We start from the raw sequence: 26,536 nt of genomic DNA, 5'->3' as shown, positions 1-26,536 counted from the left end.
CCTTACATCTAGGTCCTGTCAACCTTCTGTTTTCAGACGTCGCTAAATTCTTGGGTCTTATGTTTGACAGAAAACTGTGCTGGTCCTCCCACGTTTCCTATCTTTCGGCTCGCTGTCTGCGATCGCTTAACACCCTCCGTGTCCTTAGTGCACTCGAAATTGGATTATGGAAGCATAGTCTACTCCTCTGCTCGGCCGTCTATTCTTCGGCGTCTCGACTCTATCCACCACCGTGGATTACGTTCAGTGTCTGGAGCTATCCACCACCATGGATTACGTTTAGTGTCTGGAGCTTTTTACACTAGCCCTGTGGAAAGCCTTTATGCTGAGACTGCTGAACCTCCGCTGTCCAATCGGCGAGCAGTCCTTCTGAGTCGTTATGCTAGCCATCTGTCTTCCATGCCTGCTAATCCAGCCCATGACCTTTTTTTCGACGCCTCCTCCCTACTACCACCGGGAGTCCGTTTCCGTAAACTGCTCCATTCTCTTTCCTTCCGCTTTCCTAAAACCTTCTTGACAACTTGGGGTACAGCACCGCCTTGGCTCCGTCCCCGGATCTGCCTGTTCTGTGACCTTTGTCGATTTCTCAAGGATGGTACCCCTACACTTGTTTATCGTCGGGCATTTGCTGCTCTATGTGCACAAATGACGGACGCCACATTTATTTACACCGACGGCTCAAATACATCATTAGGTGTAGGGAGTGCCTATATTGTTGGCGACACCCCAAATCACTTTCGACTTCCCGACCAGTGTTCGGTTTATACTGCGGAGCTTTACGCTGTTCTCCAGGCTGTCCACTACATCCGCCGCCATCAGCAGATACAGTACGTGATCTGCTCAGATTCTCTCAGCTCTCTCCTCAGTCTCCAAACTCTTTACCCTGTGCACCCTCTGGTCCACGGGATTCAGGACTGTCTGCGCTTGCTCCACCTGGGGGGCGTCTCGGTGGCGTTCCTCTGGCTCCCGGGACACGCTGGTATCTGTGGGAATGAGGCGGCCGATATAGCGGCCAAGGCTGCAGTCTCTCTTCCTCGGCCAGCTATTCAGTCAATTCCCTTCACCGATCTACGGAGCGTTTTATGTCGCAAAGTTGCTCATTTATGGCATGCGCATTTGTCAACACTTCTCCATAATAAATTGCGGGAAGTGAAAGCCCTTCCTTGCGCTTGGACCTCTTCCTCCCGAACGCGTTGTCGGGAGGAGGTAATTTTAGCTAGACTCCGGATAGGGCACTGCCTTTTTAGCCATCGACATCTTTTAAGCGGCGATCCTCCCCCACTCTGTCCCCACTGCTCTCAGCTGTGGACGGTAAGACACCTTTTAATTGAATGCCCCTATTTTAATCCGTTACGCTCCCGTCTACAGCTATCGCCTGATCTATCGTCGATTTTAGCAGATGACACGCGCTCAGCCGACCGCGTTCTCCAGTTTATTAGTGACAGTGAAATGACGTCAGTCATTTGAAGCTTTTTTTGGGGACAACCAATCCCTTTCTGTAGTGGATTTTTAAGCATTCCTTCTGCTTTTAGTTTCTCCAATTTTATGACTTTGTTCCCATTGCTGCTGGTTTTCAATTTCGGTTTTTTACTGTTTCCTAAGTCACGGGCTGGGCGCTAATGACCATAGCAGTTTTGCGCCCTAAAACCAAAAACAAAAAAAAACAAAAAAAAAACAACCATCAGAAAATAAATATGTTAAATTAATTTTTTTCACTCCATGAAATCTTCGACTCATCTTTGGCATTCCAAGTTTGAGGTTTCCTTGCAAACTCTGTCCTGTCCTGATTTTTTTAAATTCATGAATGGTTTTATATCATTTATCATGTAAATCATCTGTTACTTAGTGACTTTTTACAGTAGATGTGCATCAAATCAGTCCATTATGTTGCTTCAGGTCATCCCTGATTTGTTGAGATGTTTCTCTTGGAGCAGCAGCTGATCGCTTACAAATCATTCTGTCCTTCCTTGCCGGCTGGAGTGGCCGAGCAGTTCTAGGTCCTACAGTCTGGAGCCGCACGACGCTACTGTCGCAGGTTTGAATCCTGCCTCAGGCATGGATGTGTGTGATGTCCTTAGGTTAGTTAGGTTTAAGTAGCCCTAAGTTCTAGGGGACTGATGACCTCAGCAGTTTAGTCCCATAGTGCTCAGAGCCATTTGAACCATTTTGTCCTTCCTCCTCGCTCTTCAATGATGACCTGACCTTGGCTTATTGGTTACTTTTGTTTCCTGTTTTTGCCGTTGACTATGCACACTTGTTTGTGGTTGTGATATGCCATAGTCCCTAGAAGTACTACACTGCTACCTCCCAATCTTGAAGACATGCAAAACAGCTTGTCTCACATCAAGCAAGTGTTGTTTTGCTATACTTCTAGTTCTCTACAAGTAAACAATCACTGATTAAATACCCCAGTCATAGTAGTTAATGGATACCATACCATCAAGGCAAGTTACATACTTTCAAGCTAAAGGAATATATACTTATATTGTTATTGTATGATCTTGTTTGTTCACTAGATATATAACCACAGCAGCATGCAGCTCTTGATGGAGTGACACTTGCATGCATTGCTCTATTGTGACTGCATGCAAGCAGTACCAACAGCATAACACCACCACTGCAAAATATTTCTGAGGACTCCAAATACTGTTATCTGCATATTTGCAGAGACTCTTTGACCTGCTTGCAGCAACTTGTTTGCAGTACATACATAATTGCTATGCTTTACTGAGAAGGTACAACAACTGTGCAACAATTTTTTTTTCCTGATCAATTACAGTCCAGCTAAGGTTTTACATTTATTTATGCTACTCCTTCATCTGTACACATTTTTCTTTCCACGCACCTGACGTCCCGTTTCTATCTTGTCTTTTTGGAACTGTTATGCTGTGGACAATTTACTAACTCAATCCTGTTTCTGGATTTGGTTTGGTTTTAAATATCTTGCTAATTTATACAAGTTTCTTGTAGGTCTTTGTGCACTCCTGTAAGCCAATAAGTTCTTTTTTAATGGTTTTAGTACTGCTGCGCAGTTTTTCTTTTCAGTATGCTAAGACTCATTAGCCTTGTTTGCCAAATTTTGTCTCCAGTTATTTTCCTGCATATTTATCTATATTTCTGTATTGTTTCTGAATTTAAATGTTTGTGCTGGTGTTCTGTTTCCTAATATCTTTTCTTTTTCGTAATTTTCACTATCTTTTGTTGATTCTAAAGCTAGTATTTGTGATTCAGATCTGTATTCTGGCCAAATGACTGCCTTGCAAGTTGAAGGCTCTGCAATTTTGGAGAATGAATTTTTACTATAAATGCCTTCTGTTAACTGAAATGCAAAGTCCGTCTTTCATAGTCTTCCTCTTGTGGTTCCATTTTCCCCACCATTTGGCTGTATGACTTCTCATAGATCCTTAAATTTGTCTTCCCCTGACCCTCCCAGTCCTGTTGTTACCCAATACTGGTTCACTGCTTCTTATCAGAAGAGATGGGTAGTCATGCTTTTCCTACTGTCTTTCTTTCTCTCTGTTCTGTGGTTTTTCTACACTGTCAGTATTGCTAAATTATCTACAAAAGTTGAACAAACAATTTTGACATTGTAAATTTTCTAACCAAGTAGTAGTCAACTTCTGTTATTAGATTCTGACAACTGCTCCATCTGTTCAACATTCACATTTCTAGTATAGTCTGAAAGAATAATGGAGTTAGTACATTGCCTTGGCTAAAGTCTGTCCTTATCTCAAATGAGGCTGTAGTTCTTTTAAGACGACCTGTGTTGTCTTCTGTATTTCAGATTCTTTAAGAATTTTGAATAAAAGCCTTCTAAAATTTTACAGATGTATTCCAATAGTATTTTGCTCCTTCAGTCCTTTATCAATTTGGCCTCCACAGGTCCATCCTGCCCTAAGCCATCTCTGATATATCTTGTATTTTAGAATTCTGCTGTTGTCTCCTTGAACTTTTCATGGAATTTCATTGAATCTTATGTGAACATGGTTATCAGTTATTCTAGGCCAGGAATCTTACTTTTATTATTCAGTGGTAATGGTCAATTTCAACAGATATCTATTTCTGACTCTAGAATTCTTCATTTTTTTGGAATTGTGCTTTGCTACTGGCACATAAGCTGTCTGATTTTTCTCAAATCATATTATTGTTGTCCTCATATCTTTTTAGTGGTGTATGCTAAATGTCTTTTTCTTGCCAATTTTCCTTTTTTCTTACATCCAGTCGGGCTGGATTTAATTCGTAAATGAAAACATTTTCTCCCAGGAGTGTTACGGAATGTACTTACTCAAAATTAATTTGGCAGCTGTACAATTCTCAAGTGGTAGCTCAGTGTGATGTCTGAATCCTTTATAATTCCTTTTGAGGTAATACTTTCCTTGTGTTAACATTGTTTACAAATTCCATATTCATTACAAGATGGGAATCTTTGTAATCTGTATGCCTAGACAATGGTAGTACTTCATGTACTAATTTCTGTCACAGTCATATCATACTGCACATCTTAATATCCACTCCCCAAGCACTAGGCATGACATTTAATAACTTTGACTTAGTTCATAGTGTGCTGTCACTTGAGAATGGCATAAAGTCAGAATTCCAGTTGTGAATAAATACATTTAATAGCAGTTTAGGCAGAAAATGTTCTCGTCTCCATTCTGTACCAGTCTGAGGATAGAAGTTTAATAAAATTTGTATGTTTTCCTCTGGAACTTCATCAGATTATTCTCAACATTGTTCTGAGGACTGTTTCACCTTCTGCATTGTTCTTGTTATCCTGATTTATTGGTGCATGTGCATTAATTATTGTGTACCTCTCACCTAAATATTGAATTATTGCAGGGAGAGAGATTTTCCGGAGGTAATGAAAAATTTGGTACTGTTTGCATCAGAATTGCCATTTATGAATGCAGACCTTAGTTCTGTAGTAGTTAAGCGAATTTCTTCCATGTGTTCTCTGTTAAGAATCTACAGTTTTCTGATTGTGGTATTTCTTCATCTGTGAATGTGTTATTTTGTAATGCTATTTTAACTTGTTGTGCGTTTGCAATGTTTGAAACTATTTTGAGTTTGCCAATATTTATTAATGTTTGTATACTTAATGGTCCAAGCCTGTATGTAGTTCCGGTTGTGAACTTAAGGTTCGGTTTAGAAGTCACTCCTCACCTCTGCAAGTTGGTCTAGGCTGCCCAGAGCACAAAGGCCCAAATGTGTCACTTATGATGATTGATTCATCTGCCATTGAATGGCAGTTTTGATAATGGAAAGAAATTGAAAGAAAATTTTACACAAGGCGTAAGTGAATGACAGGTTAAAGATGTTATTGGTCACTTTCCTTTGTGAAGTGTCTAGTAGGAAGTATGGCTACAAACAAATTACTGGCTTGTGTAGTTATTTACAGTACTGAACACAGTGAGAAAATGGAGAATGAATTCTTACTAACATTCTGTTTCATTAACTGCAACAGTTTATCATGTCCTCTTTAGTGATATTTTCAAGCCTAACTTACAGCATATTGTGTACTAATCACATGTTGGTGGGCGTTAATAGAATTCTATTTATTTACTGTCTCATCAGTTGTAAATCACTGGCCATTTCTTCAAATATTTCAGGTGGGAACCTCAACAAGATACACATCTGATAGTGCAAGGTAAGTTTTCATAATTCACTGCAGAACTTTTTCAGAAATATAAATTTTTGTTTATTAACTGTGAGAGTACTTCAGATATAAAATGCACTACTGTAATTATTCATTAATACTATTCCTCGCAACAATCATTATGTGACTATTCCTAGATAAATAGAGCAAACGTCTGATATCCATACAGGAAAATAAAAGTTCAGGCGGCATATCAGCAGCTGTATTGTGTTTAATGCAGAACGTCACATGAAAATCACTGCAAATTGAACAGATTCTTATTGATGGGCAAAATCTGATATACTGCAGTACAAAAAGTAAGAAGAAAGGGTGAGTGGCTATATATCCAAAAATTGGAGATGATTTCCAGCCTTACAGATTAATGAATATAGTGTTGAACACCCGTTTCAATGCGGTGCCACAGTGGTGCTCAGGTAACACACAAGCTTGTAGTGGTGACATTACAGGCCACCATCAAGAAGAAACGTAAGTAGGTGGCGCCAGTTTCAGTAAGGTTGTGAAGATTTAGCTGGTGAATCCTCATTATCTCCATTTCTCCTTCGTCCTGGTGTGTTCCTGAAGGCTGTCCCATTCATTAGACACATTACAGGTGACAAGGTAATGCATAATTGGCAGCTCCAGGTCAATGGGTAGGGTTCTCATGTACCCTCTGATACAGGTCAGGCCCAGAAGGGTGAGTGCCTGAACTGTTACCTTCGCAAATGCCAATTGGTCCCTCAGTCAGGAGTTCGGAAGGTGTGACCTGACGTGTGAACAATCATTTACGGTAGGTGAATCCCCCTCTGGGGGGGGGGGGGTTCCCAGTTGGAAAGAGCATGCCATTGGAGATGTTGGCAATCATGGGTGATTTTTTTTGCAATGTATCAATCACCATCTTAGTGTGTGTCAATAAACATAAACAGAATGAGGCTATAAATTTGAAGGCCCTCCCAAATGCACCTTGTTCCCTTGTGGTATCACATACTGGAGAGGGTCAGTTCTTTACTATGGTTAATGCGTGCCTTATTCTGGAAGGTGTTGCAGTTGGAGGCTCTGTGAAATTTTTTTCTCATTTATGAAAAAGAATGATGCAAAGTTAATGCCCACATCCACTCATTTTCTACCATTTGCTCGAGTAGTTTTTGCCTCAAAGATTAAGGCAAGCTATAAAGTCAACACAGTCCAACCATACATTCCAAACCAGTTGAGTTCCTACAAGTGTCAACATTATAATAAATGGGTGTCCTGTAAAAACATGGCCAAGTGTGTTACTTTTGGCAGAGATGCTCATGAGGGTAGCTGTTTGCCTCCTCTCTGCTGTCTTAATGAGCACACCATCCAGCAGATCTGAGTGAAGGACACCAAACCCCACCCTGTCACTTGCAGTTCTTAGCTAGTCAAAATGCGTGCATTTTACCAGCTGGCATTTACAGTATTGCTTTTGCAATGCCATGCGTAATGGAGGATATGCTCACCCAGACTCCTCACCTCAAATTCAGTGTTGCAGTAGTGAAATCACACAGGTCACAATAGCATCCCTGTCCCCTCCTACAGCTACGCAACAAGCCATCAAATCTTTACCTTTGGTGGTGAAATAACCTGCTACACAACTGTCAGGCTGAAAGGACAAAAGCAGTACTCCTGCAAAGACTTTCTACAGCTAAAAACAAGTCTTCATCTGTCAACTAGAAAGTTCTAAGAACTGAAACAAAAACAAATGGTCTTCTCCTTCCCTGACTTGGAGATCCACTTCAGTGGTGTTGGCACATGTACCCTTACCTGGCTGACCTCCATTTTGTTGTTGACCACTGCCTACCAATTTTCTGCCATGGAATTCAGACTGACCCAGGGAGAGTGCCTATATGTTTGTAGATCTCATGGAACAGGATTCTGCTGCCTCTTCCCCCTGTAGCAGTGAATTTTTGAGGGGTGTCACTCAGTAGCCAACAAGGTGACTAATCTTAATTTTTTCCCTCCTCCCCAATCCCCATGATGACTTCTCCAATGGAACATTCATGGCATTAGATCCAAGGAGGAATTACAGCTGCTCTTGGAATTGCAGTGTCCACTTATTTTCTGCTTCCAAGAAAAAAATTTGTCCTCACAACCCATTTGACCTTTCATGTTTCCTTCTGGTCCTCTGTGACCTTTACCCCCAAGGACGGCACTCCACCTCACGTGGTAGCCATGCTGGCCATCCATCTGATTTAACATGCGCTGCTAGCTGTTGCAGTCAGCATTGCCCTTCCTCATTTCACCTTTTCTCTTTGCAACATCTACACCCCTCCATCATTTGCTGTTACCAAGTTGGACTTACTCTAGCTCATTTGTCAGCTCCCTCACTCCTTTTTGCTGCTTGGCAACTTTACTGCCCACCATCTGCTTTGGGGCTCTTAGAGAACCTGTCCAACAGGTTCCCTCTTAGCTGACCTTCTGAATCATCTCTTACCACTGGAGCACCCACGTTCCTTTCAGATTCCATGCACATTTATTACCATTTGGACCTCTCGTTCTGCACTGTCCAGCTCGCCTGTCATCTTTGGAATGTGTGTTCTTATAGGACAACTATCCAAGGATTTCCACCCAGTAATATCCAAACAGCTTTTAGAGTTTACCCAAGAGACAAAATCCAATAATAAGTTAACTTGGCAATACAACTTAAGATCATTTACAAAAACCTTTAAGAATGATAATGACACTTGGCACCATAAAATCGGAAACATGAAGAGCAGCAATAAACTAAAAAACATTAATAATAATGGCAACTTGGCACCATAAAATAAGAGAAATTTATTCTGCAAGAACAAATTGCAATGGCGCTTTAAAAGATTTTACACCACAGACCAAGATCCAGTAATAAGTTAACTTGGCATTACAGTTTAAAATCATTTATATAAAAGAACTTTGGGAAAGATAATGGCACTTGGCGCCATAAAATAAAAGAAGCACAACACACAACCAATAAACATAATAACAAAATAATAATTTGATACAACCAAAGGGCAAGGGCAACTCCCAACGCAATCACAGACGACCGAGCTCTCAACACTTTGAAGCCTTCCCACTAGAAATGGTCCTCGAAATAAATGCTGAGAGCTCCCTGACATGCCTGCCGCAACTGCCTATCACTTCTGCTTCTTGGTTATGTTCTGTAACACACGACAGATAATATCATCACAAGATAAAATTAAAAAATCAAATAACAATATAACATCCTGACAGAACAAAACCATGGTGCCATTATCTCGGTGCTCTTAACAGGTGCCAGAAGCCAACACACACAAATCTTAATAAGCAATTCTCACTTCATAAAACAAAACAATAAAAGCCAAGTGCACATGAATGGTCAAACCACAGTCTTAGAAGTGCCTTAACGACACCAAACGCGACTATTCCACCAAGTTAATAATAACACAGTGAGATAAAAATACAGAACATACCACTTAATGCTGTGACACAAACCAAATTGATGCGATGGTGTTGTTCAGGTCCCAGAAGACCATATATACCAAGTAGAAGCAATTCACTATTCATATACGGTCTAAATCCGCATTTCTTAGGCGGACTTTACCTAACACATCAAATGCCAAATATACCATACGTGAACGCAACTCCGGGCAGGTAACAGGAACCACCTACATGAATTCCTTCAAAAAGAAATGAACAGGCACCACCAAAGGTAACGCTGAGCAGACCGGGTGGGCAATGACCCACTCAGCGGGATAAACAAAAGATACTCCAGTTTAGCAAGTAAATTAGTACCATCAAATATTGTAACGTGACACACACACACACACACACACACACACACACACACACACACACACACACACACACACAGCAAAAACTTCCAACAACGCCGTCCCACATCAGAATGAAGTTCAGAAACCGCTGCTGGAGCTTCCAGCAGAAAATATGGAGAGCCAACCGAGCCCGCACCCTAACCTGGCAGGCGACTCCAAAATTTAGCAACTAGTTGTCTCCAGGCCAGAGTATCATACGACCCCACCGGACCTCCACATCAGACAGGCAGACAGAACAAGTACACTAACTCCAATTAATCACCACTGCATAAAGCACAGCGGCAAGTCGCCTCCGCCCCAGACCACTCTGCTCATAATGCGAGGCACAACCACCTTAGCGCTAGTCACCAGCAGGTCAAGCAGAGCGAACTTCACGTTCCGTGCAATACCCGGAAACTGACTACCCTCTCACTTTCCACCGGCCACCACAAACACATGCCAGCGACATAATAGCAAATCACTACCGGAGTGCCACCCGCACCAGAACAGCGAACTATAATCGATTATAGCGTGCACTCTAAACAAGATCACAGGATTGTGTCACACACCATATCAATCTCCTCCCCCCAAAACCCACGGGCTGGCTGGGGGGGGGGGGGAGCAAAAATGTCCAGAATGGAGCTCCCTCTGACACAACACCTGTGCCAAGCCTACACGTGTTCCCTAGCCAGCTTAACTTGGCTTATATGGATGCAGTAGAACTTCCGAGAACTCAACTGCCTAACCAAAAGATTAACCAGCCCTAAAATCCTTTCTATTCAATAGGGCCCACAGAAAGGAGGTTGCTGCTTACCTTTTATCTAATTATGTCCCAAAGAGGATGCGTTACGGACAAAAACTAAGCCCCTCCACCTTCCCTCTAAAGGGGCATCTACCACGATTATACTGTTTGGGTTGTCTATTGTGCGCACGCAGAATGTTACGCCTCGCTGTGTCCCAGTTCTCACAAAGGCGTGCCGGAGTAATTTCCCTGGGCAGTAAATCATTAATATTCATCAAATTAGACACAGGGGAATTTATCGACTGCCCAAACATCAACACATTAGGCGTACTGCCGGTTGACTCGTGACACGCTGAGAGAAACGCCTGATTGAGCTATGGCAATGACGTGTCCCAGCTTTTAGGGGAACAAGTATGAAAAATGCACAAGGTGGCTTTCAAGTTAAGATTGACTCGTTCAGCAAAGGAGGCCTTGGGATAATACGGTGTTGTGGTTATATGTTTTACCCCTTGAGAGAAACAAAAATATTTAAATTGCCGTGACAAGAAAGCCGGGGTGTTATCACTAACCAAGATCCTCAGAGGGCCAAACCAAGAAAAAAACACGAACAAGTTGCTGAACAGTAATATCTGCCACGACTCCCTTGGTCGGCAACAACCAGGAATAATGCGAAAATATGTCAACTACAACCAACATGTACTTATTACCTTTCCTAGTTCGAGGTAGGGGGGCGATGTAATCAATAGAGACGCTCCATGGGACTGGACTCCCTTTCTGACTGAAGAAATCCAGTACGGGGGCCTACATCAGGTTTGCCTCACTTGCATTCGTTGCATTTCACAACAAAACTCCTACCGTTCGTATACAAACCCGCCCAGTACAAATGCTCTCACACGTGGTTTAAGGTCTTACTAAATCCCATATGCCCTCCTGACGCAGTGTCATGGAAAAATTTAATAACCATAGTTACTAGCTCCTTAGGGATACACAATTTGTACTCCCCAGAACCCTTTTCCTGTTTACATGAAATAGCATTGCGAAATTGAAGGCCCGGTACCTCTTCACCTTCTTTAAGACGCTTATATAACGGTCCACAATATAGATCATCAATTTGTTTCTGGGGTACGTCCCAAAATAACCCCAGAACCTCCGTCAGTAAGGCCCCCACTCCTATCTCAGTTCCCTCCTCCGTTTCCCCATCCACGAACATCCTACTGAGAGCATCTGCGACAGTATTATCCGCACCACAAATGTGTCTAACCTCGAATCAAAAGGCAGATATGCGAACTGCCCACCGTACTGAGAGCCTGATTGTCGGTCTCCAGTACAAACGGGCGATGTTCCAGGTCAAATGAAAATTTTTCGAGGGCAAACACCACCAACCAAGTCTCGCACTCATAAACAGAGTACTTTCGTTCTGGATCGGATAAGCAACGCGATGCATAAGCAATAGCCGTTGACTATCTTCTTGGTCTTGTAGTAATACGGTGGTAATTCCTCCCCGGGAGGCATCAGTCTGCACAATAAATTGCGAATTGAAATCGGGTACTGCAAGGACTGGAGGATTAGCGATGGCCTGTTTCAAAGCGAGAAAAGCAGTTTGTTGCTTTGAGCCCCAATGGAACTTAGCATTTTTATTTCGTAACTGATTGAGGGGATCCGCTAACAAGGCAAAATCAGGGACGAACTTAAGAAAAAAAATTACACATACCCACAAAATGGGCAACACCTTGTTCATCTTAGGGAGACTGAAACTCCTTAATAGCTCGTGTCCGTACCTGATCTACCTCACACCTCTTTCAGAGACAACATGCCCCAAGAAGACAATACTAGTCTTACACAAACTTATTTTGGAAGGCTTAACCGTCAGACCTGCATTATGCAATCTTTCAGATACCAACTGCACGTGTGTAAGGTGTTCCTCAAACGACACGCTGTAAATTACCAAATCGTCTAAATAATTATCAACGCAGTGAAACTTTGTATCACCCAAGACTCTGTCCAGAAGCCTTGAAAGAACAGCGGCACCTGTAGCCAAACGGAATGGAACTCTATTAAACTCAAATAAGCTCCAATCGGTGGTAAATGCCATGGCGGGTTTAGAAGATTCACTAAGGGGAATTTGAAAATACGCTTGGTTTAGATCTATTACAGTAAATACTTTCACGCTGCAAAACCAGGTGAAAAGATTATGGAGATCAGGCAAGGGTACCAACTCCAATATAACCTTCTGATTAAGAAGACAATAATCCACCATGACCCGGTTATCACTTTTACCTGGCTTAGGGAGCAAGAACACAGGCGAAGCATACGGAGATGTGGAATAATGAATGACCCCCATTTCTAACATTTGATTAATTTTGTCTTTCAAAATGCACACCTTCAGAGGGGACAGTCTATACGGTGTCTTACACAGGAGTGTTGTCAATAAGTCGGATCTTGTACTGAATCAAACTAGTTACCCCAACCTTATCAGTCATCACCTCAGGGTAATTCATCAACAACGCTTGAAATGCGTCAGTGAGGTACAGTTTAAATGGGTCGTAACAGGGAGTTGTTCCTGTACAGAGACCACCTGGCAACCTCCTCCCTGTCTACAATCACAGAAGGCAATTTCGTTCCAGGTCGGAACTGAAAATGAAATGTGCCTCTAGAACAATCTATAATAAGACCCGCTTTGTATATGAAATCACATCCCAAGATCAATGGGATATTTAACCGCTCGGCGACTGACAACTTCACCGGCCAAGAAAATTTTTTGGCACATAAGCTAACCTTACGTTCCCCGAGGATAGGCAACAACTGTAGATTGGCCGCACGACGTTTTACCTCAATAAGAAGCAAATTTGAACTACGGGCCGATGTATTAAATTCAAAATACCAGTTAGTATCTATTATAGAATGGGCACTACAGTATCCAATAGGGCACAAATCTGTTCATCCCCAATCTTCACACAAATGTAAGGAGAGGAGGGGCGAGAGACAACACGAATGGCCCGGCAATTAACCGGCCAATTTATCTTCCTGCATCTCCGAATCTTTCTCCTCTTCCCCTGGCGTCATTTAGCATCACGGGGTGTCCACGGCACCGGACAGGCCCGAATAAGATGATCGCACGATCTGCAACTAAAACAACGCCGCTCCCAATATCTGTCGCTAGATCTTTCATGTTTATTCCAAACAAATTAATAATTTGATACGAACAAAAGGCAAGGGCAACTCCCAACGCAATCACAAATGAGTGAGCTCTCAACACTTCAGAGGCTTCCCACTAGAAACGGTCCCCAAAATAAACGCTGAGAGCTCCTTGACATGCCTCCCACATCTGCCCATCACTTATGCACCTTGGTTATGTTCTGTAACACACGACAGATAATATCAACACAAGATAAACTGCTTTTCTTACGCAGACTTTACCTAACACATCAAATGCCAAATATACCATAGGTGAATGCAACCCCGGGCAGGTAACAGGAACCACCTACGTGAATTCCTTCAAAAAGGATCATACAGGCACCGCCAAAGGTTACACTGAGCAGACCGGGTGGGTAACGACCCACTCAGCAGGATAACCATAAGATACTCCAGTTGAGCAAGTAAATTAGTACCAACAAATATCGTAACGTGACACACACACACACACACACACACACACACACACACACACACACACACACACACACACAAAGCAAAAACTTCCAACAACGCCGTCCCACATCAGAATGAAGTTCAGAAACCGCTGCTGGAGCTTCCAGCAGAAAATACGAAGAACCAACCAAGCCCATACCCTAACCTGGCAGACAACTCTAAAATTTAGCAACTAGTTGTCTCCGGGCCAGAGTATCACAGGACCCCACCGGACCTCCACATCAGACAGGCAGGCAGAACAAGTACACTGACTCCAATTAATCACCACCGCATGGCCAGCACAGTGGCGAGGCGCCTCCGCCCCAGACCACTTTGCTCATATTGCGAGGCACAACCACCTTAGCGCTATTCACCAGCAGGTCAGCAGAGCGAACTTCACGTTCCATGCAATACCCGGAAACAGACTACCATCTCGCTTTCCACCAGCCACCATGAACACACGCCAGCGACTTAATAGCAAATCACCACCGGAGTGTCACCAGCACCAGAACAGCGAACTATAATCGATTATAGCACGCACTCCAAACAAGATCACAGCATAGCAATGCACGCCATATCAACCTGGAATGACCCATTCCCTCTAACATACTCAAGTGATCACTTCGTGTGTGCTATCCATGCGCCAATTCCTACCCCACCTGAGTGCAAATTTAATTGGCAGCTTTCTAAGGCCGACTGGGGGCTTTACCCCTCCCTCACGACCTTTATACAGCTGTGATGACCACGTAAAGTATCTTCAAAATGTTATCCTTACCGCCGAAGAATGTTCCATACCGTGCACTTCAAGTTTACTGTAGCGTGTCCTGGTCCCTGGTGGACTGAAGCATGCAGCGATGTGATTCACTTGCAGAGATGTGCTCTACACATCCTGATACATCTGCTGGAGGGCTGGTATCCTCTGTAGTCTGTACATGTGGGACTTTAGAGGCCATCTGCCCCATTTACTAGAGGAAGTTTTGAAAACACAAAGTTTTCTCAAGGTTTATATTGTTTGACTTTGTCACACACATTTATCCAGGAAAACAGGGTGCCTGAATGCTCGATCTGGGTATCATTGTCTTTGCTATCCCCATTGCCTATATTATGGAATTACCCAATAGGCATCTTCCTTTTCACCAAGGATTTTGTAGTCTGTTACAGTTCCACACCAACCTGTCTCCTTGTGTGGCGTCTTCAGTGTCGTTCCTATCGTCTTTTCTCGTGAAACATGGGCAGTGGTTTTCACTTTTCCACTGCCAAAACCTTTTCTATGAATATTTGGCTGCGTAATGAGTTTCTTACACCATCTTTACATCTTGCACCTTTCGTTCTTCCAGTCATTGAAACTAGAAAATTCCTGTTGCTAATATCTGATAGGAAACTTCCTTGGTCCTCCCATGTATTCTTACCTGGCTGTACATGGTACCCAGTTCCTCAGTGTCCTACATCTCCTAAGTGGTACTTCCAGGGGAGCGGTTCAGACCACCCTCCTCCATTTAAAAAAAAAAAGGTCCCATGTCCATTCATAACTAGACTGTGGGTGTTCAGTTCATTCCTCTGCACCTCTGTCCATCATTTGCTGTCTTAACACACTCCACCATCATGGAGTATGTTTCACCACTGGTGGCTTTTACCCGAGCCCGGTTTAGAGTCTATGCAGAAGATGCTGCACAACTAATCATATTGGCATGTCGTCTTCCTCAGTGGATAGGTATGCCATTTCTCTTTCACCACTCATCCTATTCCCTCTTATTCGATTACTCCCCTGCCTGCTAGTACAGGTCATGCCATTCATCTCAGGTACCTCTTGGAGTTTGCTTTTGGCTTCTTCTTTGCAGCTTAACTTCACAGTACCTGCCACATTCCTGATGGTTGTGAACCCTTCGCCACCTTAGCTTCGTGTAGCAACCCATGTTCATTGTGGACTTCATTTTCTTCACTTTTATACGCAGGACCCACTGTAGGAAAAAATACATAAATAGTATGGGCCAATCTGTCGTCAAGGTACAAAATTCGTTGCAATATTACACTCTACACGAATGTACTGACTGGCAGTTGGTTCACCAGTTGATAACTCAAATTTTCAGTATTATGCACCATCACTTGTCCCTCTGAGAAACCTAGTAGCCATCCTATTAAATATTTGTGACTGAAGTCCTCAATGTATTTTGTTTCTATCTCTGATTTAAACATATGAACGTTTGCGTGGACCCCATACTTCAAATCCCTTAACAAAACATTTCAAGTAAACATATGAATTGTCAGTGTTGCAAGTGCCAGGAGGTATTGACACAACTTCCCAATTCCCTAGATGCAATGTATTATTAAATCAGTGATGTTAGCTATGCTTTCATGTGGTTTCAGCCAGTCAATGCTGTACATCACTAGCTTTCGATTTAAACCAATTAGGATTAGAGTGAACATAATTACATCGCAGCTTCAAATGACGTGGAGACTTGCATACTACTTGTTTTTATGCAATTTTGAGGAAAAATATCAGGCAGAAATATCCTCAAAGGTATGAACTGAAGTATGGGGAGCGTCGAACATTGTACAGCAGCTGGTTCCTATTGGTGAAGTGACAACACAGTTCTTCAGGTGGCCTTAAATCACCAAGAGCTCCATACCCCGAGCAACATCTAAATTGACAGTTCCATGTTTCTTGAATTTCCACATTGTCTCAGGCAGCGTACCGTTCATAAAGACACTGTAAAATCTCATGATTTTAAGTTTGCTGACGAGTTTTGCCAAATCTGTGTTTTTAATCCTTTTTTCCAGTACCATTGCTGTGGGGCTTTTTTATGTACAACCAAAGCCATTTCCTGAATTGTAAATATAGGCATTTACCTATAGCGATGGCCTCCACGGTCATATTATGCCTTTTAGCTGCTTTGTAATTACTTTTCGCTTTTTCAGGCTTTGTGTACTGCTTGAAATATATCAGCTCTCTTTGTTAATGAAAGCAGTAGCTGACAGCCCAGCAAATGGAGGCATCAGAAACAGAATTATTCCACCAGATGTCTTTGGTATTTCCTTTCTTCTTTTTTCCTTAAGGTACCTTTTGCAGCTGTCAGCAATTTTTTAAACATCCCATAGGTTTTTCTTCTTCTTTAGAATACAGTGAACTGCATTCAGTATTGGTTGAAGGTTAGTCCAGTATCCAATTTAAGTTCTAGCAAACATTGCCTTATCAACCACATATTCAGAAATAGGTTGTGCTACATGAATATCCGGTCCTTGAAATACCTGCAATACGGTGATCTTTGTCTGTAGTGTAGGCGATGGTGTGCACTTTGTATACATTGTCCAATGCATTAAAACCCTTGTCACCATTAGCTAGGTGCTATTTCAATTTTGTTCCAGCTCCACAGAAATTGTATCTAGAGATACAAACTTCTGATGGCAGATTCTCGAGAATACCACCTCCAACTTTTTTGATACGTTTCCTAGCACTCATCTCACACTACTGCACGGTTTGAGCTTTGCTTTTCGAATTACATAGCAATTTCTGGGTGTTTACACAGCTGTTGAGCTCTGATGAGAAACTAATCCATTTCATCAGTGCCCAGTTCCTTTGACATTTTATGACCCGCTCTATGAGGAACATAATGGGTTCAAAGCTTTCCTGTAATTCGTTTGTGACTTCAATAGGTTTGCTCTTAATTCTATTGTGAATAATGGGATTATACTCGTCAATGATTTGTGGCTGTATGTTGAACATTTGCACATACGTTGAAGATTAAATTGCTTCCACATTCCATTTTTGATGGCCCAGTTCAACCATATGACAATACTAGTTTCCAAATATGAGAATGTTGAATAGTGATTTATCCCACATAACTCGAATTCTGCTTAGAAATGTCTATCGTAAAATTCACTTCCATCATATGCCTTCAAGGTTGATGGACAGTCGATTTAGTCCTGTCTGCAACAATTGTTCAGAAACCTCTCAAACCTCCTTCCCTGTCTTTACATTCAAAGGTAAGGCCCAAGCGAAATTGGAATGTGTATGTGTCTGTGACTGTGAGAACGTACTTGCAGCCATTATGTGATAGTAAGTAGTTTTGCATATCCAAGCGATCAGCCTGCCATGCATAATCCATTCCTCGTATTATCAGATATATTTTGCATGCAGGTCTGTAAAGCTCATGAACAACTCTCTCCACACTTACTCAACAATGCATAATTTTCGAAGCCTAGGTAAGATCGATAATGTTTTGTTCATGTGATCTGCATTCTCTTCACCAGCTTAAGCTGTAAACAGTCGTAATCGATCAATGTTTCCATTTAGTTACCATAATTTATATATTCTAGAAGTAGATTGTTTAGTCTTTCAGGCTAAACCTTGGTTATTTTACCTGCACTATGGTTCTTCTCTTTTCCTATCTAATACCTCATTCTCTTTCCTTTTAGCCCATATTTTCACCTGGAGGCGGAAAGTGAAAAATTATTTTTCAGCATGCTCGGTGAGAACACCATTTAATATACATCCTACAATGTTACAGCATCCTGCAATGTATAGAGTGCACACTACAGCACCTGCAACACTGTGTTTAATTATAATCACTTAAAACACCTAGGATCGACTTCTTGTTATGAAAACAGGGTGGATGTGGTTTTTAGGTGGTTTTCTACATCCTGCTAGGTGAATGCCAGGCTGGTCCCCATATTCTGCCTCAGTTACACAGCTTGCAAACATTCGCATTTTACAATGGATACCACTAGGTGAAAACAGTTTGGGTACACTAATTATGTCCCAGAGGTGGGGAGGGGCTAGTCTTTGGGAGTGGCGACCCCATCGTAATACTAGGCTGTATGTAATGGCACTTCGCAACCAGCCTCGGCCGAAAGACTGAGTAAAGGTTGCGAAGTCCCATTGATCCCCCAACCCAACTAGTTGTTGGGTAGAAGGTTACCGGTGTAGATAGATCGAATATAAGAGACTGTTTTTGTTCATACTGACAGCTCTTTAGTTGGAGAACTGAGAGAACAAAGGAAGGAATAAAATAGAGGTAATAGCTATCATGCCAAAATCTTTAACAGATGTGGTGTAAACCATAAGCAGTGTTACTGTCCAGGCTGTAGTATGTGTGTTGATAAAATACATGTTCACTTCCATCATTACTGCAACCATCAAAAAGAAATGCAACGTATATCTATTTAAAAAAAGCTGATAAAAATGCTCCTAAGCCTTTTTAAAAGACAGTCTCCAACCCTGATCTGATCACATAAGTTTAGAAAAGTTGTGGAATGTTTTCAACGAGATAGTATCGACAGAAATTGAGAGATATATACCACATAAAATAATAAGTGATGGTACTGACCACCCATGGTACACTATGTGGGTGAGATCGTTGTTGCAGAAGCAATGAAAACAGCATCCCAAAGTTAAAAGAATGCAAAATCCTCAAGATTGGCAAAGTTTTACAGAAGTTAGAAATATGGCGCGTACTTCAATGCGAGATGCTTTCAATAATTTCCACAACGAAATTCTGTCTCGAAATCTGGCAGAAAACCCAAAGAGATTCTGGTCATACATAAAGCACACCAGTGGCAAGACGCAATCAATACCTTCACTGCGCGATAAGAACGGTGAAGTCACTGATGACAGTGCCACTAAAGCAGAGTTATTAAACACAGTTTTCCGAAACTCTTTCACCAAAGAAGACGAAGTAAATGTTCCTGAATTCCAATCAAGAACAACTGCCAAGGTGAGAAACATAGAAGTAGATATCCTCGGAGTAACGAAGCAGCTTAAATAACTTAATAAAGGCAAGGCCTCCGGTACATATTGTATATCAGTCAGGTTCCTCTCAGGGTATGCTGATAAAATAGCTCCATATTTAGCAATTATATACAACCACTAGCTCACAGAAAGATATGTACCTAAAGACTGGAAAATTGCTCAAATCATACCAATACCCAAAAAGGGAAGTAGGAGTAATCCGCTGAATTACAGGCCTATATCACTAACGTCGATTTGCAGTAGGGTTTTGGAACATGTACTGTATTCAAAAATTATGAAGTACCTTCAAGAAAAACGATTTATTGACAGTCAGTCAGCACGGTTTCAGAAAATATCGTTCTTGTGAAACACAACTAGCTCTTTATACTCATGAAGTAAAAAGTGTTATCGACAAGGGATGTCAAATTGATTCCATATTTTTAGATTTCCAGAAGGCTTTCGACACTGTTCCTCAGAGGCGTCTTCTAACCAAACTGTGTGCCTACAGAATATCGCCTCAGTTGTGCGCCTGGATTCGTGATTTCATTTCATAAAGGTCACAGTTCGTAGTAATAGATGGAAAGTCATTGAGTAAAACAGAAGTAATATCTGGCGTTCACCAAGAAAGTGTTATAGGCCCTCTATTGTTCTTGATCTATATTAACAACATAGGAGACAATTTGAGTATCCGTCTTAAATTGTTTGCAGATGATGCTGTCATTTACCGTCTTGTAAAGTTATCAGATGATCAAAACGACTTGCAAAATGATTTAGATAAGATACAATGGTGCAAAAAGTGGCAATTGACGCTGAATAAGTAAGTCTGAAGTTATTCACAAGAGTCCTAAAAGAGATGAGCTACATTACAATTATGTGATAAGTCACACTAATCTGAAGGCATTAAATTCAACTAAATACTTAGGGATTACAAGTAACCTAAATTGGAACGATCACACAGATAATATTGTGGTTAGAGCAAACCAAAGACTGCAATTCATTGGCAAAACACTTAGAAGGTGCAACAGGTCTACTAAAGAGACAGCTTACACCACACTTGTCCACCCTGTTCTGGAGTATTACTGTGCAGTGTGGGACCCGCATCAGGTGGGACTGACGGATGTCATTGAAAAAGTACAAAGAAGGGCAGCCCGTTTTGTATTATCGCGAAATAGGGGACATAGTGTCACAGACATGGTACATGAATTGGAGTGGCAATCATTAAAACAAAGGCGTTTTTCGTTGCGATAGGATCTTCTCATGAAATTTCAATCACCAGTTTTCTTCTCCGATTGCGAAAACATTCTGTTGGCACCCACTTAAATAGGGAGAAATGATCATCACGACAAAATAAGAGAAATCAGGGCTCGCACAGAAAAATTTAAGTGCTCGTATTTCCTGTGTGCTGTTCGAGAGTGGAATGGTAGAGACAGTTTGAAGGTGGTTCATTGAACCCTCTGCCAGGCACTTCATTGTAAATAGCAGAGTAATCACGTAGATGTAGATGAATAGTTTATCAATGTACCTGCCACACGAAATGCTGTGCAGTAAATTTTAAGGATATGACACAAGTACCCAGTACCTACACAATGCCTACATGGAGGTCTCTCAAACAATTGATAAATAATTAACATCAAAATTTATTTATCCTTGAAGTTTCCCAGAAAGATCGGCACAGTAAAAAAATTGTAATTAAAAATTTTTATTTGTAGTACTTTGAGAAACATACGAAAATATTTCTTTGAAACCTTACTTGCATATTACTTGGATTTTTTTTGTTCATTCTTAATGTTCAGTTACTTCACTTTCATATATATGAAACCATGTGTGCTGCATGGTCAGTAATCATCTTGAAACGTCGTCCATACAAATAACACCGGAAATAGGTTATTCCGAAAATTAATTCCAATAACTCCTCAGTTGTTGAGTAATTTTTTTCTGCATTGTTTAAATGTCTGGAAGCATATGCTATCGGGTGCTCCTGCCCATCTATTTCCTGAGATAATACTATACCCAAAGCAAAATTGCTAGTCACAAGATAATATAAACTTTTTACTAAAGTCTGGAAAAGCCAAAACTGGACTAGATGTTAACATCCTTTTTAACTTTTGAAAAGCCTCTCCGCATGCTGCTGACCAGCGAAATTTTGCTCCTTTCTTCAACAACTGCGTGAGGGGCCTTGCAATTTCTGGAAATTTTGGAATATACCTCCCGTAAAAATTGGTGAGACCTAAATAAGACTGCAACTCCTTTACTTTTGTAGGTGTCGGAAAATTCATTACCACCTCTACAAGTTTTGGGTCCGTGTGGACAGCCTCCTGTCCTATAATATGATCTAAATAACGGCCTTCTTGCAACAAAAAAATGACATTTTTCCATATGAAGAGTTAACTGCACTGCTTTCAGACGATCGAAAACTTCGCGCAAACAGCGCACATGTTCTTGCACGTCCTTTGAGAAAACAATTATGTCGTCCAAATATACCATACACTGATTAGGTTTCAGCCCTCGTCACACGCTATGTAGTAACCGTTGGAAGGTTGCCGGAGCATTTTTGAGTCCGAAAGGAAATCGCCGACAACGAAAATTACCTGTAGGTGTTGAAAAAGCTGTTTTCGGTCGGTCTTTCGGGGCGACTACCAACTGGTGGTACCCGCTTCGAAGATCCAAGGTCGTGAAGTACCGACACTGACCCAAATTATCCAGAGTTTGTGATATTAGGCATTGGGTATGCATCCGATACAGTTTTTTGACTCGGTGAAACTATAACCACAATGATATGCCTTGCCCCCCATCAGGTGATTTTTTACCCACTATTACGACAGAAGCGGACCAGGGACTAGTACTGGTTTCTATTATCCCATCCCTAAGCTGTTGATTAATAAAGTCTTCTGTGAAAGGCTGTAAACTTTTTGGAACACTATACGGACGTTTACACAGGTGCTTCATTCCCAGTGGAGATGTAATGCTGAACTAACGGTGTGACGGGCAGTGGACCATGAGAATTAAATAACTCTTTATATTCTGTCGAAAGGTTCTCCATGAGTTCTCTGTTTTGCGCTTCTAAATGTGCTACTTTATCCCTCAGTGCGGACCAGCTGACACTCTCCCGGCATTGTCTAATCTGCTGCAAAATCCTTATCCAGTTCAACTTCACCTATTATCTTCAGATTCGGTATTACAGTACCCCATGCTAACTGCACCTTTTTAAGGCCAAAATTATCAATACTGACAGTCTCAACCTTTTGCCTTCTATCTCCCACACAGAGGTCATGCTACGGCGTGTAAAACACTTCATTTTATCCAGTGGCTCAATCTCAAAAGTTCAACGACACACAACGAATTTACCGGCACACTAGCTCCAACATCTGCCCAGATTATTTTCCCTGTACCCTTCGGTATAGTATCCTGCGAATTAACCCTAAGGGACCTTTTACGCAGTTTAGGTGGCCCACCCGACGTCTGGGCGTTTCCTTCGACAGTAATGGTTTTTTGGCTTCAGAACCTAGGCAAAATTGTATTCCATCCAGTTCTACTGTACGCCGTTCCAGGTTAACTTTTGCATGATGCGCAACCAGGAAATCCAATAAGAGTATGACATCGTGGCTGCTGCCAACAGGTGGAAGAACTTCTACCTTCACCTGGAAGTTCCTCATTTCCGCTCGGAAGTTTAACACCGCTGATCAGAGTGACTTCACCTGTCCCCCACCCACGCCACTTAACGCCCAGCATGGTGGTTTTAATACTTCTTTACCGAGTACATTTCTACTCGCCACAGATACCTGAGACCCGGTATCCAATAAAAATTTGCATGGTCTGCCCCTCCCCAAGCCGGTCAGAAAAAAAGTCAGCCACTGATTCTGCACTAGCATTAATTCTTACCGGGGGTGTTGCACAGTGGACACACCACCCCATGCCCCATTTAACTGAGGGGGGTGAGGCCCACCTTGCGGTTTCCTATCATGTTTCTGCCAGGACCCATTGCAATTACGCTCCATATGACCCCAACATCTGCATTTCCTGCACTGCACTTTCTTGCAAACGCGTCTGTGTCCCATCCGGTCACATCCAAAACATTTTATTTCTGCATTAAACACTGCTTTCCTGTCCTGCGTCTTTGTTACTGCTTCAACTTCCTCTAACGCCACAGCGATTCCGACTGCCTCTTTGAAAGTCTTAGGGAATTCCATCCTAATCTTGTGGAAGGTTTCAGGTTGTATTCTCTGCAAAAATGCGTCTAGTGACCTCTGCTCAGCTTCCTGGAGAATGGCTTCATTAACCCTATCAGAATCCGTTAGCTCATAGGTATTAACATTAATTTTTCGAATTCGATCTACAAAGGCTTCTATTGGGTCCCCATTCCTTTGATACATTCTATTCAATTGTTCCCGATAATATCTAGACGTATTTTTCCTCTGATATCTTTCCAGCAACCCTTTTTTGAATACTTCAAATGTCCGAGCATCCCTTAATGCTTCATGGCATGTAACGTACACTCTGGCATCCCCAGTTACTTTCAACTTAGCCACATGCAAAAGCATTTTTGCACCCCAGTTTCCCAGTTTAACGGCCGTGCTATGGTTCTCAAAAAAAAAAAAAAAAAAAAAATCCTCCCCAGCTTTTCCTGAGAAAGGGGTGACCAAAGATGCAGCGTTAGTGTCAAGAATTACTGCATTAACAGGAAACCATTCTTTGCTCGCCTCTTTAGACCGAGCAAGCTCTATCTCTAATTCCGACACTCACTCAATTAGCTGCTGAATAGCCACCTCGGCTGACACAGACTGCTCCATCACTACCAGCTATCGAATCAAGACTACAGTAAGCCCAGAAAGAAGAACAATAAGTGAAGACGGACTATGCTACAGGTTCAGACAAACCACCAAACGAAAAATTGGCACTTGTCATGTTGCAGGAGTTGCTGATCCATTGTTGCCCTTCTCAAATGCCACATACCCTCGTCGATTACCACCCACAATTTCGTGCAAATACAGGGAGAAGACCACTACTGTCACCAATTGTAACAGGAGTGTGTGATGCGCAGGTTGCCTGACTGACACCACTTGTTATAGGATGACTGGAGCGGGTGACATGGTCAGGGTTGTAGGGCGTGGCTGGGTAGAAGAAGGTGGCTGTTTTTAACAATCTCCCTCTTTATTTTGGTTCTTCCAATACATTTTCCGGTAGCTCAGCCCCACTGCTTGTGTTGTGGTGGAGACGTGCTGATGCTTGCAGTCCGGGGAATGCGACACTGTGCTTGGTCAGCAGTTGTGCAGGCAGGAGATTAGCAGCACGAGGCACGGCCCAGTTCGCAGACGCGGTGGCTCGTGATGACGCCGGGAGTCGCCGGTGCAGCAGCGGGCAACGCCCCCTGGCGGCCGGTCCTCAGGGACAGCGACATGGACAGCATCACTGATGACGTCTTAACAGCAACCAAACGCCCAATCGGTCGAACCGAATGCCGACGCCCACCTCTGATGTCCTTAAATAGTGTAGACCACTGCTGAATCCGCCGGTTACACAGCGGCGTGTTCGTTAGAGGGTTCTTGATGAGTTGGCTAACGCAACTTCGCCACACGCGGCACGCACCTGCGTAATTCTGCTAATGCTGTGTTCTGATGGCTGCTGCATATGTACATACATACTGACGCTCGTTACAAAACTGTGTCACCTGCATAACACGCTGGCTGGCCTTCATCAGCTGTTTGCCATGAGGCTGGCACATCGCGCACTGAAACTCACTAAATCACAATTTCGCACTGTATTTCTTAAAAATAACCCCTTGTCATCTATTTTGTTAAGTTCAGGAATCTGACACTTCATTATAATACCAGTTACTTTGAAAAAAAAAAACGTGTGATCGCAGTTAGTAGTTAAAAACACTCGAATTTTGTCAGATACCATACCAAACAAAACTATACATCAAACACATTGCAAAAAAATTCAGATGTCACAATCAGAATACAAGGAAACCACTGAAGCATGCAGGCCCTCAGTATTTTTTAATCTTTCATGTCCAACACCATGTACATACTGGGGACCTGAAATGCATCACACGTTTCTGTTCTGTGGGAAACGGTTTAACTGCAGGTATAATAATGAAACCCAGATACTACAGGTGTAGCTCATGCATCAGCTGTTATCACCGCCACTCAATATGTAGTGTTAGCCTTCATTGTTTGATGGGTGATGATGTGGCCATTTATATGTATCGTTCAGTCAACAGTTTTCTGCAATGCTAGGTGACAAGATGTTGGGAAGATGTAAAAATTTTCAAAAAGGCTCACTCCAAGTGTACTGGAAAATTTGCATCCATTTCCATCTGTTCAGACAGTATTTCCATTTGTGGAAGGCTTCATATAAGTTGCAGTGCCAAAAACAGTTTTAGATTAAAACCATCTGCAAGTGTGTCATTCACATTCATTCATCAGTATGCAAATTTTTCCCTTGATTGATGTGACATTGATTCTTGTTCATGAACCGTTATTATCCAGCTGATCAACATCCATTCTAGATACCTAATCAAAATATTGATGCTTGCACTAGTTATTGACCTATTGGGAATCAAACAAAAAAAATGTTTACTAGGTGAAATAAATCTATCGTTTCTAATGGTGAAAGTGTTGACGAAACAAAGAGAATGCACTTACAGAGCTAAGATAATAGAAGAGTAATATTTAAAAATTATTTCTCTTAAATAAATCTGAAATACCATGAACTTACGAATTTTGAATTAAAACTTGTAACCGATATATTTTTTGATACCTTTAATTGGTGTAGATTACTAACTATTAGCACTGTATTTTAAAAAGATTGTAACGTGAAAGTGAAGTATTTTAATTCTCATCTAAAAATTTCAGATCAAGTAGGCTGTGATTCAGATTAATCATTATTGAATTCCATCTGGTTATTTTCGTTTTAAACCATTTTTACCTCATCGGTCTTTAGCTTCTGCTGTAATATTGTAATTTTACGTCAGTAACAGTTACTGAATATGTAATTTCTTATTCACTTTTATGATTTGTGGCCTA

At 41.9% G+C, this 26,536-nt stretch overlaps 1 protein-coding gene across 3 annotated transcripts in view; it reads left to right on the top strand.

Moving 5' to 3' along the window:
* The window catches only part of LOC126213391 (putative zinc finger protein 66), a 71,297-nt gene that overhangs the window by 41,535 nt on the left and 3,226 nt on the right, over positions 1–26,536 (top strand). For all 3 annotated transcript variants that reach the window (XM_049941095.1, XM_049941096.1, XM_049941094.1), the window contains one exon: positions 5,610–5,647. In XM_049941095.1, the coding sequence (XP_049797052.1) occupies positions 5,610–5,647 (38 nt within the window). The remainder of the gene's footprint in view (positions 1–5,609; positions 5,648–26,536) is intronic.

The sequence above is a fragment of the Schistocerca nitens genome, chromosome 11, assembly GCF_023898315.1.
Source record: "Schistocerca nitens isolate TAMUIC-IGC-003100 chromosome 11, iqSchNite1.1, whole genome shotgun sequence".
Taxonomy (NCBI): Eukaryota; Metazoa; Arthropoda; class Insecta; order Orthoptera; family Acrididae; genus Schistocerca; species Schistocerca nitens.
This window is presented reverse-complemented; position numbering and strand designations above follow the sequence as displayed.